General features: G+C 51.8%; 2 protein-coding genes across 3 annotated transcripts in view; one reads left to right on the top strand and one right to left on the bottom strand.

The window, feature by feature from the left end:
• The first annotated feature begins 3,847 nt into the window (after positions 1–3,847).
• Gnmt (glycine N-methyltransferase) lies at positions 3,848–6,734 on the top strand. Its single transcript, XM_031348765.1, has 6 exons — positions 3,848–4,114; positions 5,013–5,140; positions 5,686–5,796; positions 5,980–6,122; positions 6,210–6,331; positions 6,420–6,734. Exons 1-6 carry the CDS (start codon positions 3,909–3,911, stop codon positions 6,589–6,591), a joined length of 882 nt encoding a protein of 293 aa, XP_031204625.1. The 5' UTR covers positions 3,848–3,908; the 3' UTR covers positions 6,592–6,734.
• Positions 6,735–6,858: 124 nt separating this feature from the next.
• Positions 6,859–14,130, bottom strand: part of Pex6 (peroxisomal biogenesis factor 6) — a 13,767-nt gene continuing 6,495 nt past the window's right edge. For both annotated transcript variants that reach the window (XM_031348762.1, XM_031348761.1), the window contains 14 exons: positions 11,683–11,785; positions 11,470–11,603; positions 10,845–10,956; positions 10,304–10,512; positions 9,776–9,971; positions 9,520–9,596; positions 9,026–9,158; positions 8,743–8,948; positions 8,553–8,614; positions 8,251–8,359; positions 7,840–7,956; positions 7,643–7,720; positions 7,382–7,521; positions 6,859–7,197 (listed from right to left, as the gene is read on the bottom strand). In XM_031348762.1, the coding sequence (XP_031204622.1) occupies positions 7,061–7,197; positions 7,382–7,521; positions 7,643–7,720; positions 7,840–7,956; positions 8,251–8,359; positions 8,553–8,614; positions 8,743–8,948; positions 9,026–9,158; positions 9,520–9,596; positions 9,776–9,971; positions 10,304–10,512; positions 10,845–10,956; positions 11,470–11,603; positions 11,683–11,785 (1,813 nt within the window). In that variant the 3' untranslated portion in view covers positions 6,859–7,060. The remainder of the gene's footprint in view (positions 7,198–7,381; positions 7,522–7,642; positions 7,721–7,839; positions 7,957–8,250; positions 8,360–8,552; positions 8,615–8,742; positions 8,949–9,025; positions 9,159–9,519; positions 9,597–9,775; positions 9,972–10,303; positions 10,513–10,844; positions 10,957–11,469; positions 11,604–11,682; positions 11,786–14,130) is intronic.

Genomic DNA, 14,130 nt, shown 5'->3' with positions numbered 1-14,130 from the left:
GGGAGGGAGGAAGGGAGGGAGGAAGAGAGATGGAGATGACAGGGAAAATGAAAGTGTATCCCAAACTTTCAGATTATCCACTCAATCCTTTTGTATGCCCAGGCAAGGACAAGCCATGGCTGCATAGCTAGAAAACTCCAAAGTAGGTCTGGCGTGGTGGGTGACATCTGTAATCCTCAGCACAGGCTAGCTTGGACTACGTAGTGTGACCATGGTTCAAGACAAAATTGGCCATTAAGATGGCTCAGTGGGTTGTTTCCCTACCATTGAGTTATTACTACATTTTTCTCACCCTCAGGTGTGCACCACCATATATATCTGCCTCAGGTTCCATGTCTTCCTCTCAAGTTGTTGGTAAACAGCTTTGCTCTCAGCACGTCAACCAGCCAGATAAATATTTTCTTTTAGCTTAAGGTAAATAACAGATTGCTTTTTGTGAAGATTGCATTCTTTTTTGTTTGTGTGTTTGTTTGTTTTTGTTTTTTGAGACAGGGTTTCTCTGTGTAGCCCTGGCTGGAACTCACTCTGTAGACCAGGCTGGCCTCGAACTCAGAAATCCGCCTGCCTCTGCCTCCCAAGTGCTGGGATTGAAGGTGTGCGCCACCACCGCCTGGCGAAGATTGCATTTTTAGTTGGGTGTGGCTGTGCATCATTTTAGCATTTAGGCAGAGACAAGAGGGTTGCTGCAGGCAGAGGCAGGAGGATTGCTGCAAGTTCAACATCAGCCTGGTCTATATACAAGTTCTAGGCCAACCAGCTACAGAGAGACCTTGCCCTCCTCCAAAAACAAAGAAAAAAATTGTATCCAGTTTTAAAGTTATACACCTGTAATCCTATCGTTTAGGAGGCTGAAGCAGGATTGCTTGGAGTTTCAGACCTATGTAGGACCCTACCTACCAGACCCAGACCCTATGTAAAGAAGAGAATTAAAAAACAACAACAACAAAAAGTCTAGCCGAGGGAGGTAGAGCTCAGTGGTACAGCGCTCAGCACTTATAAGTCTGAGACGGGGTCCAGCAACATCCTCATCCCCAACATCACAAACATCCTTCCTACCCTCACATAGACATTTAACTGGGCCTCACAGAGGCGCCCACTTCTGCTTTCTTAGAGTCTGTAGGGTGCTGCTTCCGTTTGAGAAGATGGTTCTTGTTTTGAGGCAGTATCTCACTCAGTAGTCTAGGCTAGCCTGGAACTTAACATGAGGCCAACAGTACTTCAGAAGTTGTGGAATTCCTCCTGCCCTGGTCTGTCAACATACCCAGCATGCCCAGGTTAATTACTCTTCCTTCCCTTGATTTTTGGGTGGTTCTCACCCCGTCGTAGCGGCTGGCCTTTGAACTCCTGAGCTTACATAATTTCTTGCCTCAGCTTCCTTCATAGTTGAGACAGTACATGTATGCCAGGAGTCTATCACGGATATTTAAGCTGGGTAGAGTGGCTCATACCTATAACCCCAGCCTCCTGGGAGCTGAGGTAAGAGGCTTGCTTTCAAAACTAGATCTTATAGTACCAGGACGGCCAGAGCTACATAAGACTGTCTAAACAGTGGCTCTCAACCTGTGTGTCACAACCCCTTTGGGTCATGTATCAAAATCTTGCACATCAGATATTTACATGATTCATAACAGTAGCAAAGTTACAGGCTTGAGGTAGCAACGGGATAGTTTATAGCTGGGGGTCACCGCACCAGGAGGGACTGTATCCTAAGGTATCACAGTATTAGAGGTTGGGGACCACTGGTCTAAGACAACAAACAGGTCGGCAAGATGCTTCAAAAGCCAAGCCTATGACCTGAATGTGAATTCTGGAACCAACACGGTAGAAGGAGAGAACTGGGTCTCATGGGCTTTCTCTGAACATACATACATGTCGTTGCTGCTGCTGCTTTTTAAGTCAAAGTTTCTACATTGCCCTTGCTGTCCTGGAACTCACAGAGATGCACCTGCCTCTGCCTTCTGAGTGCTGGGATTAAAGATGTGCATTTAGCTGGGTGGCGGTGCTTTGTCTGTAATCCCAGCACTCAGGAGGCAGAAGCAGGCCTTGTGAGTTCAAGGCCAGCCAAGACTATACAGAGAAACCTTGTCTCAAACAACAACAACAACAACAACAAAATGCATCACCACACCTGGTTCTCCAATTTTTAAAACCTAAGTAAATAAATGAAAAGATACCACTTAAGATGTTCAGATGAGATTTGAAAAAATTCTAAGAGTGATAGGTTTTGAAAGGTTTTGATACATAGCATTGGATTTACTTGAAATTCCCAAATACAATTTCTCCTCTCTGCTCTTTGCCTCCACAGGGACTGATGTAGCCCGAATTTGCCTTGAACTCTATGTAGCCTAAAATAACCTTGAACTCCAGCTTTTCTGTCCTCAGCTCCCAAGTACTAGACTTGCACCATCACACTCAGCCTTGACACTCTGCCTGAGTCTAGTGTCAAGAGACCTGTGTGTAGGGATATTGAGTCTCCAAGAATGGAGCCTGGACAGAACCATTTGAGACTGGCTCTGTGCTAACAAAAGTAAAAACTGTGGGCTGGAGAGATAGGTCAGCCATTAAGAGCCCTGTCTGCAGCTAGGGTAGTGGCGTATGCCTTTAGTTATAGTACTCTGGAGGCAGAGGCAGTCAGATCTTTGAGTTTGAGGCCATCCTGGTCTACAGAGTGAATTCCAGGACAGCCAGGGCTACACAGAGAAACCCTGTCAAACAAAAACAAAACAAACAAACAAGCAAAAACACTTGCTCCTCTGTAGGGTTCAATATCCCCAGCACCTACACAGTGGCTTACAACTGTAACTCCAGTTTCAGGGTATCTGATGCTCTGTTGTGGTCTCCATGGGCACCAGACTCACACTGACATCTATGAAGTCAAAACAACCATACACGTTACAAAAGAGTTAAGCCACACAGCTATGGGCGTTCTTCCATCTCCAGGGTTCTCCCTAGTTGGAAAGCCTTAAGGAGGGACGCTCCTTTCTCCTCTCGATGTAACTAACCTACAGAGTTGGAAGTGTACGGGTAGGTGGGGAAGGCTTTTCTCCCCATCTGAGTCTTTGCCTGCACATATCTTCCAGAACCTACTTTAGCCCTGCTGGCATCTTGTCTTTGGTAGGGCAAAAAGGGTGAGTGGATAAACCAAACTGACCCATTGAGTTATGCTAGCCAGCACTGGGGGCCTGGGCACCTTCACTCCCTTTAGGCACCCCTGTGGAAAGCAGATAGGAGGCTTGTTATGTTTCCCAGCTTGTCCTCCAGTTCTTGAGCACAAATAATCCTCCTCTCAAGCTTGCTACAGTCAACCTTTAGGAGAGTGCAGAGTTTACAGCCCATGGACTGGAAGGTCCACACTACCTTAGGAGGCTCCTGGCTAGTGAGGTGGAGGGGATGAGCCTGATGCTATCACCTAGAGAGATGAGAGATGCACGCCTATCTCTAAGTGTTCTCTTGTACTTGGACGGGCAGTTCAGTTCGGCATCTTTCTCAAAGACTGTTCACAATGTCCCGACACGGTGGCTCTCTTCAGTGGAGTGTTCCCTCCAGTAAGTGATATGTAGCGATATGTAGACACCATACTATGCTGAGCATGGTCTAATTCTGCTTTGGGTGGATTTCAAAGTCTTCTCTTTCCTACTTGGGTAGGGGTGGAGTGGTCTCTCATTGCTTTACTTTGTTAGTTCCTCCCGGCCACCCTGGTGATTCCTATCTGACCTATCTTACTACGGGAAAGCCAGGTCCAGGATTGCTGCGCTGAGCCATTCTCACTGCGTGGGCAGCCTGCCTGGCTCCGGGCCCAGCAGGGGCGTGTCCCTGCGCTCACCTGCCATTGGCCAGGTGGGGCCGCCTACCAGAGGAATATAAGTGCGGAGTTCGTGTTGTGGCCTGAGAACCAGGCGCCGGCCAGGATGGTGGACAGCGTGTACCGTACCCGCTCCTTGGGGGTAGCGGCCGAAGGGCTCCCGGACCAGTATGCGGATGGGGAGGCTGCACGTGTGTGGCAGCTGTACATCGGGGACACCCGAAGCCGTACTGCAGAGTACAAGGCGTGGTTGCTTGGGCTGCTTCGCAAGCACGGTTGCCACCGGGTGCTGGACGTGGCCTGTGGCACAGGGTGAGTCCAAACGAGCTGGCCTGCCTAACTAAGACCGCTGCACCTCAGGAAGGCCAGTCTGGGCAGCCTCTGCATGCTGGAGCCTGGCAGGCAGTAGTAGGGGGTCAAGAGTCCTCACTCATCCGGGTAGTATGGGCACAGGGAGAACATCTGCCAAGCCAGTGTGGGGAGGGGGCCAGGAGACTCAGGGTGTGAGCAGAGAAGGGCTGATGGGACAGAGCAAAAGCCGAGCTTTGGGTCAAGCTGGATCCTTGGCTCCGGCGTTGTTCTTCCTGTGATGGCCTCTGGTAGTGTGAAACGAACATTTGTGGCTCGTTTGCACAGCCAAGTGCTGTGCCAGAGTCTGGGTACAGGTGTTGCAAACTGTAACCAAATCCCATGAGGTAAGCAGTACTTTTCTCCACCCAGTACTAAAGAAACTCATTTCCAAGAGGTAAAAGGCCCCCATTTGATGGAGAGGGTACAGACCACGATAGTGGCTGCCCACAACCCCAACTCCACACAGGACACATACGGACACCTCTGACTGAGTTAATTTCCAGGAGCACCAGCGTGCCAGTTTCTCAAATGTACATTTGTAGAATGCCTGGTTATGGTTTTTTTCTTTCTTTTTTTTAAACGTTGAACCGGTGAGATGGTCCAACTACTAAGAGCCCCTTCGGCTCTAGCAGAAGCCAGGTTTTAGGTTCCTAGCATTTAAACAGGCTAAAATTCTTTCAAATTTTTTTTTGCTACCTGATAAGGAATATTCTTAATGGGCCATCTAAGGTCAGATGGCCTGGGACAGGAAGCAGAGAAACGGACTCTGGGATGTTATGTTTGGGGAAACGTCATGCACATTTGGCCTCCCAGGCTCCTCCGACTGGTCCTCTAGTCCCCCGTCTCTGACCTCATCCAGAGTGGACTCGATCATGCTGGTGGAAGAGGGCTTCAGTGTGACAAGCGTGGACGCCAGTGACAAGATGCTGAAATATGCTCTTAAGGAGCGCTGGAACCGGAGGAGGGAGCCAGCCTTTGACAAGTGGGGTAAGTCATCCAACGGGCCCCCCAGGCATGCACCTCCAGGGTCACTCTTTTTGCCCTGGCTCTTTCATGTGGGCAGGCTGGCTGGTTTTCCTGCTGTTCCTGTCATCTTCCTAAAAAGGAAGGCTTTGGCATCAGAGTAGGATTCCAGTGGTAAGAGCAAATTTGTTGTATTTTTGGTGCTAGGGATTAAACTTGGGCATGCCAAGTAGACACTTGACCACTGAGCTGCACTGCCAGCATTTTTTATGTTTTTCCCATGTTGCCTGGTCTGGCTAGGCTAGGCTCAAGTGATTCTCCTGTCTCAGCTTTCTGTCCAGCAGGGTTTAGAGGTGTATGCCAATACACTGGGCCCTGCGGAGCTACTTTTAACTGTCTACTGCATCCTGTCTCTCCTCCCTACAAAAACTCTTTAGTGGAGAGCTGGCTTTTCCAACACTGACTCCTATTTCACCCTCCACGTCCCTAATGAATCCCCGTGTGTCTCTGGGTGGAGGTGGTTGCTGCTGTGCAGTGCTGTAATTCTGAACACCTTTCCTGGCCTCCAGTCATTGAAGAAGCCAACTGGCTGACTCTGGACAGAGATGTGCTGTCGGGAGATGGCTTTGATGCTGTCATCTGCCTTGGGAACAGCTTCGCTCACTTGCCAGACTGCAAAGGTAAGCTGGCGGCTGTGGCTAGGGACCTGAGCTCCCCAGCTTCGTAGACGGCTGGCTGGCTGCTTTGATGGGGCAGACCTGCCTTTTGCCTGTCTTCTTTAGTGCTGGCATTTGGGAGGGAGACGGGAGGGAGAGTACTGGAGGCCCAAGCAGATGGTGTCTGTGGCCCTGCCTGGCACGCAGGTGATCAGAGCGAGCACCGGCTGGCGCTAAAGAACATTGCAAGCATGGTGCGGCCCGGGGGCCTGCTGGTTATCGACCACCGCAACTACGACCACATCCTCAGCACAGGCTGTGCGCCTCCAGGGAAGAACATCTACTATAAGGTTGGGTTGCTCCCCAGTGGGAGTGGGAGCTGGAGGGCGAGAGGTCCCATGGTGGCTTATGGAAGCTAATGCAGCTGATGCCCTCAGAGTGACCTGACCCAGGACATCACGACGTCAGTGCTGACAGTGAACAACAAAGCCCACATGGTGACGCTGGACTATACAGTGCAGGTGCCAGGCGCTGGCACAGATGGCTCTCCTGGCTTCAGGTATGGCGTGGTTTGGCAGGAGAGAGGAGGTGGTGGTGGGGAGACCTGAGGCCAGATGCCCTCATATTTGGCTGGGGCCCTGTTGCAGTAAGTTCCGGCTCTCTTACTACCCACACTGTTTGGCGTCTTTCACGGAGCTGGTCCAAGCAGCCTTTGGGGGCAGGTGCCAGCACAGCGTCCTGGGTGACTTCAAGCCTTACTTGCCTGGCCAGGCCTACATTCCCTGCTACTTCATCCACGTGCTCAAGAAGACAGACTGAGTTTGGCTTTTGGCTCCCAGAAGCCCCCTGCCCAGGCAGTGGCCCTACCCTAAGACCATCCCCTAATGCAGACATTGCAGCTGGGTGCAGAGACGTGGGGGTCAGGCAAACAGGGAGTCAACAATACAGTCTGCCTTGTCCAATCCCTGTGCCTTGTGTGTCTTTCAGAAGTAACACGTTCTTGTGGTGTCCATCTCTCCCGCCCCCCCCCCAACCTTACTCCTCCCATGACCTTTCCTTTTGTACCGCAACCTCTCACAAGACCAGCAGGGGGCAGCATGCACTTTATTTTCTGTCCCAGAAATGGTGCCTCAACACAGATCCCAGGCTACCAAGTCCTTCCTCTTCTCCTGAACACAAGGCCCCCCACTAGGGCTCACAAGGGATCTCTGGGAGGCGGCAGCCTTCAGGTGACAGGTGGCAGGTACCTTCAACCAGGGGGCAGATGCAGACGGATGGCAGGCAGCTCCTAGCAGGCGGCAAACTTGCATTGGATGCGCTTGTAACGCAGCAGCTCCTGCTCACTGACTGAGGGCTGCAGCCGGGCCGCGGCCTGCAACAGGTCCTCCATGGTGAGCAACAGTGTTGAGCTCCGCAGCTCTAGCCCTGAGGGGTGACAAGGAGGAGTAAGGCCAGAGCCCCAGTCCTAGCTGAAGAAGAGGCTGTGGTCTATGCCTAGGCAGGAGAGTCCTGGGGAGGTGCTCCTGCTCAGCCGTTCCTCTGACTTTCAGAGCCAGGACTGTTTCCCCTAGCTTCTTGGTTCCCATCTAGGGCTGGCAGGTGGGCTCACCTTCCTCTAGGTCTCGAACCCTACGTTTGAGGGCAGTCATCATGGCGTCAGAGCAGAGAGAATAGAGGTCTGCACCGGTCAGCTGGGGTGGGCAGCAATCCAGCACATTCATCAGGCTCACAGAGGCCTCCAGCTTGAACCTGTCACACCCATACCAGGAATGTTAAAGCGGGCCTTGCCTCCTCCCTCAGAAGCCACACTGACTGGCACACATCCCCTAAGCATCCTAAGGCCCCGCCCCAGCTCTCCGACAAAGCATACTTTCGTGTGATGGCGCTCAGAACACGAAGCTGGGAGGCCCGGTCCTCACTTGCCCCTACAAACACCAGCTTGTCAAATCTTCAGAGAGACAGAGACAGGAAGTGTCAGGGCTGCCACCCATGAGAGGTGAAGGATGCGCAGGGTAGAGGTTAAGGAGCAAAAGAGCCTCATGGAGGAGAGAGGTCCAGGGTGCCCACCTGCCAGGCCGCAGAAGGGCAGGATCCAGGAGGTCTGGTCTGTTAGTGGCTCCGATCACAAACACATCCTGAGTGCTGTGAAGCCCGTCCAGCTCCGCTAAGAGCTGAGACACAACTCTGTACGGGAGGGAGGAGGCCAAGGTGGGAGAGTCCCTGCTATGCCCTCAGACCAACCGTGCTTCCCTCTGAAGGCTGCTTCAACAAGGTCTGCTGAGCTCTGCCTCATTCCCTCTCCACACATGTGGGCCTCCTCAAAGTTCCCCAGTCCTTTTTAGCTGCCCTTCTAGCTCTGAACCAAAACAGCACGAACCTGGAGAGTGATGTGACTCCAGAGATAGATACGAATAAGATCTATTTCACATCCCACCCATCTGGATCCCAGACTCCATTCTCTCGCAGAACCCCCCTGACCTGTCCATCACTCCTCCAGAATCTCCACTCCGTCCTCGGCTTGGAGCTAAGGAGTCCAGTTCATCAAAGAAGATGATGCATGGAGCAGCAGCCCTGGCCCTGGCAAACACTGAGAAAAAGGCTCGCAGGAGAGTGGTGTCAAGGAGCTTGAAGTCAGGGGAGAAGGATGGCAAATGGGCCTGGTGGTTCTGCCCAGGCAATTACCCACTGGGCTGACGATGAGCAGCAGCTGGGGAAGATGGCCGCACAAGGCCATTGGAGCTGGGGAAGGGTCTGAGGCTCTCCTCTCCCTGCTCACTCACCTTCCCGGACATTCTCTTCACTTTGGCCCACATACATGTTGATGAGCTCCGGTCCCTTTACACTGAGCAGTAGAATGGGCGAGTGAGACCCATCAGACATGCACAAACACTGCTGTCCTCTCCTTCCCTCCCCCTGCCCCTCACCTGCCCCAGCTCCCTGCCTCCTACATCCCTTCCCAACCCTGCCAACCTGAGGAAGGTGAGGCTGCACTCAGTAGCCACTGCCTTGGCCAGCAGAGTCTTGCCAGTGCCTGGGGGCCCATGCAGCAGGAGGCCAGACCGTCTCAGGCCCAGGCTTAGCAGCTCAGGGTGTTCCAGAGGCAGCTGAATGGTCTCCAGGATCTCTTTCTTCACATCCTGCAGCCCACCCACATCGTGCCAGGACACTGAAGGGATCTAGAAGATAGACTGGCGGTTAGGGACATGCCAGGAGACAGAGCTCTTGCCCCACCTCCAAGGACCAGGATGCTCACCTTGGGTGCTCCCACAGCTTGGGAATGAGCTGTTTGCAGTTGATCTAATGCCTGCCCGAAGTCCTCGGCCAGCAGGGGAAAGCCAGCTGCACACAGCTCCCCCTCATCCTCCTCACTCAAGCCACCTGCCAAACTACAAAGATAAACATGGGCTGGGCCTACAGCCATAGCCCCAGCACCGGGAGGTTGAGCTGGAGATCTTTAAGAGTTCCAGGCCATGCCTTTGATCCCAGCACTCATGCGGCAGAGGCAGGTGATCTCTATGAGTTCAAGACTAGCTTGGTCTACACAGTGAGTGCAGGCCAGCAACACTACACAGTGAGTCCCTACCTTAAGGATAAAAGAAGACCAGGCCAACCAGGCTATGGGTTAAAGCAAAAACAAAAACAAACAAACAAAAAAACAAAAACAAAAAAATAGACCCTCCTCTCCCCCACCAGGGCTCCACTGCCTTCTCCCCACCCTCCCAGCCACCTGTGATGAGTCTGTCTTACCCTGATGCTTTGATCCTGGTGCAGGCTGCCCGGCAGGTATGGGTTAGAAGGGCATAGAGATCCCCTACCACAAAGCCCTAGGGAGTTAGACAAAAGGACACATGGGTAGGGCATAGGACGCAGAAGCCAGGTCTGATCTCTAGCTGGAGCAGAGGCTTTGGTGGTTTCCAATCTCATGGGCAGCAGAAACAAGGTCCTGTGTGACAGGGAACCTGTGATCTCTCAGTCAAGGACAAGGACCTGTGCCGATACTCACTGCACAGCGCCGTGCCAGCTGGGACAGGTTAACCTCCTGGCCCAAGGGCAGGTGGGCAGTGAGGGCCTGCAGGACACTGAGCCGCTGATCCTCGGACAGCACTGGCACCTCCAGCTCATGAGGAAATGCTGTCTGCACATCGGTGGGCAGGTCCTGGACACGGCTTGTGGTAGCCACCACCATGAGAGGAGGGCACCTGCAGACAGGGAAGTGGACAAGATGTAAGAACATGGCCGGCAGCTCCTGAGTTTTGTATGCAGGAGTGGGGAGGGCTGGTGTTAAGACTGGGTAGGGAGGAGCATCATCCAGAATTGCACCATTATCCCTTGACGGTGGGGATACCATTAACAGAGACTCTGCTTCACATGGGAAGCTGTTTCCTGCAAAATGCTAGACCGCACCCTCCTACCTCTGGACACTCCTAAGAATTGGCCACAAGGATGGGTAGGCTGACATTTCTGAGAAGCTAGCAGGGTGTGAGGAGTTGAGGAATGGGGGCTGAAAAGGGGGCTTCCCTTGATAACCTGCCTGCTGAGAGGGTCCTCGTCGAGGAGGAAGTGGCGCAGTGTGGCCACAACACGGGCATCCTCACCCAGCCCATCTCGGTCCCGGCCCAGAAGGTCCACAGCTGTCAGCAGGAGGACTGCAGGCCTGCAGCGGCGGGCCCGGGAGAAGGTGGCCTGTAGCTTTGTCTCCACCGCCCTACTACTATCTGCACAGAGGCTGGAGCAAGGCACCTGGGGAAGAGAGCAGACGGCTCTGTACAAGGGAGAAGTCTGACCAAAGCAGAGAGGTGGGAGGAATCAAAAGACACAGGCCATCTTTGTGAGCAGGGATGGGTGAAGGAGGTCCACTGGCCAGGTGGCTTTTGTTTACCCTATCCACTGCTTGGAGTGTGAAGCCTTGAAACCCCTCCTTCCTGAAGGGACCTCTGAGTAGCTGAGCATCATGGGGCTATACATTGGCCTGACTACTGGGCTGCCAAATGGTAATGAGGGGACACAGAGGAAGAGAAAGGCAGAATCTGAGCTCAGTGGAAGTGGCTGGGGCTCACTCCAGAGGCCTTCACCTTCAGTAAATGGAGCCCGAGGCGGCTGCACGCAGCCGTGACTGCCGTGGTCTTCCCGCTGCCTGGGGGACCCCGCAGAAGCGCACAGCTGGATCCTGTGAGCAATGTTCCTCTGCAATTAGAGAAAAGATACTGTCCCCCATGTTCTGCCCAAATGTTAAGACCCCAGTAACAAGGATCTCCTAAGCATCCTGTCTCCCCCTGTGCCTCCCTAAGCCCCGCCCAGGCAGTCTCCACAGTCTGAGGCCTTGTCTCATGCCATCTCTGGTGCTCTGGCAGAAGCACTGACAACATTTTGCAGCCACAGACCACTGCCCCTTCAGTGGAGCCTAGATTGATAGGTCTAGTGTGAAGAGCATAAGGAGGGGTCTGGATTTGGACTTGGGTGGGGGACATAGTGGTAAAGGCCAGGACGGATTATGGGTTCCCCAAGCAGAAAAGCAGCTTCAGAGCCAGCTGCCTGGGAGCCTGCGTGTGTAAGTGAGTAGCTTGTGGCCTGACTGGCTGGTGGATCCCCGACTCTGGGGAAACTACTCGAAGTTATTTCCCTGCATTTCTACAGGGATGCTCTGAGCAGGTCCTTCTCATAGCCTGGAATCATACCGCCTGGGGTGGCTTCACTCACCCAGGCTGCAGGTGAGGCTTCAGGACAGCACACAGCTCATTTACCAAGGCCTCCAGGCCCGGGGGAGACAAGCTGTCCCAGGGCGGGGACCTTCCTGAAGGCAGCGGTGGAACATGACTCAGGGCGGTGCCAGCCTGTGAAAGTAGGAAGAAATCTACCGAGGTTCTACAGGGCCCTACCCCTTTGAAGCTTTCCTCCCACCTAAGGCCTTACCATGTACAAAGAAGTGTTGGTGGTATCAGCCAGGAAGGCACTAGCTGGCCCATCTGGGGCTTCTCCAACCGTCTTCTTCACTTTGAAAAACACCTCCCGCCACCTGTAAGAAAGGGGGTCCAAGACCCAAGCCTGAGAGTCCACATCTGCACCTCTCCCTCCGAGAGCGGGTGGCTTTCTCACAGAGGACCGACTTAGGAGCAGCACAGGTCAGTGTCCTGAGATGAATGAGGCAGGGCAGGGAGCTGGGTAGGGAGAAAATGGGGGGTGCAGAAGGGCAACCCCCTCATTACAACCTTCAAACAGCCCCGGAAGGGCATCTCTCTGGGCATATGGCCTAGCCACCTACTCTAAAGGTGAAGCCACCATCATTAAGCATGGCAACCTATGGCCATTCCCCTTGGCTTCGGAACACTCTCCCTCCTACAGATCTGCACTAGGGTCCCAGATCTCAGACACAAGTGTCCCTTAATTTTTATTCAATAATTCAACTAATTCTAACTAAAGTTAGAGTCTTTAATCATGGCATCTAACACTAGCCCTCGGGAAGCTGAGGCAAGAAGGTCGTAAGACAGACCAGGCTGGGCTTCAAAGTGAGAGAGTAATTCTCTGTTCCGGAATTATCTATGAAGCTTTATTATTTATTTATTTATTTATTTATTTATTTATTTATTTAATGTATATGAGTCTTCAGACACTCCAGAAGAGGGTGTCAGATCTCATTACAGATGGTTGTGAGCCACCATGTGATTGCTGAAAATTAAACTCAGGACCTTTGGAAGAGCAGTCAGTTCTTAACCACTGAGCCATCTCTTCAGCTCCCCTGTGAAGGTTTAAAAATAAGTATATTTCATGCATTCTGCGAGTCCATTCAACAGGCTGGTGACTGCCAGGATGAGGACAAGGCAAAGAAAGAGGGAATGATTGTTAGTGCCCATGGTTTCTTTGTGTGGTTAGGAGAGCTCATGAATCAGAGCTGTTTGCACACTTTTGTAACTACAGCAAAACCCATTGAGTTGTACATGTGTTTTGAAAGAGGTCTGTGTTTCCTAGAATGGACTCAAATTCATAGCCTCAAGTGGTGGTGTAAATCCTGAATCTCAGCACTCTGGAGGCAGAGGCAGGAGGATCTCCAGGAGTCTGAGGCCAGCCTGGTTTACACAGCAAGTTTCAGGACAGCAAGGACCTCCTAGAAAGACCATCTCAAATTCTCCCACCCCGCAAAAAGTCTAAGAGGCTGAATCACCACACACACATTGATTTCAAAAATTAATGCTGGGGCCAACCAGATGGCTCAGTAGGTAAAGACACTTGCTAGCAAGCCTGACTACCTGAGTTCAATCCTGAGAATTCACAGGGTAGGAGCGAACCAACATTTACAAGTTGACTTCTGACCTCCATAAGCTCTTGACACACATTTTTTTATTCAAGATAGGTATTTCTCCGTGTAGCCCTAGCTGTCCTAGAACTCGCATTGTAGACCAGACTGCCTTCAAATTCATAGAGATCTACCTGCTTCTACCTCCAGAGTATTGGAATTAAAGGTGTGTACCATGCCTGGCCCAATACACGTTTTATAAATTAAATGCAATTTTTAATAAAATAAGCTAGACGATAGTGGCACACACCTTTTTCCCCATATTAATTTATTTACTCACTTTACATTCTGATAGCAGCCCCCCTTCTCCTCCCAGTCCCCTCTCACACGGCTCCTTCACCCAATCCCCCTTCCCTTCTCCTCTGAGAAGGGGGAGGCCCCCCTTGGGTACCAATACATCCTGGCACATCAAGACACTTGGTGGCTCACACCTCTAATCACAGCACTCAAGAGGCAGAGGCAGGTGAATCTCTGAGTTCAAGGGTAGCTTGGTCTACAGAGTGAGTTCCAGAGCAGCTAGGGCTACACAGACAAACCCTGTCCCAAAATAAAAAAAAATATATATATATATAAATAATAATAATAAATATTACATCATCCTTTGAAAGAAAAAGATGGCACAAACCCGAGGTTTACCCTGAGTCTATCTAATCGGCGTGGGGTGTGACTGTATTTTATGCAATCTGGAAGCACAGCCAGGGCTGAGCAGTCACTATCCAGCAGCACTGCATCAGAGATATTTAAGCTATTAACTGGGAAGTCGGTAAGTGCAGCCAGCAGCCAGTAACTTAATCTCCTAGAGACATCATTAAATACTCCTCCTTTAATTCCTAGGCAGTGAGACACATGGAACAGAGAACACTGTAGGCCTCTCTAAGACCTGCCAGGATGCAAACTCTTATACTTAAAATGTCTTAGTTGCAGCCGGGCATGGTGGCGCACACCTTTAATCCCAGCACGTGGGAGGCAGAGGCAGGTGTATTTCTGAGTTCGAGGCCAGCCTGATCTACAGAGTAAGTTCCAGGACAGCCAGGACTATACAGAGAAACCCTGTCTCGAAAAACCAAAAA

Source organism: Mastomys coucha, unplaced genomic scaffold, assembly GCF_008632895.1.
Source record: "Mastomys coucha isolate ucsf_1 unplaced genomic scaffold, UCSF_Mcou_1 pScaffold3, whole genome shotgun sequence".
Taxonomy (NCBI): Eukaryota; Metazoa; Chordata; class Mammalia; order Rodentia; family Muridae; genus Mastomys; species Mastomys coucha.
This window is presented reverse-complemented; position numbering and strand designations above follow the sequence as displayed.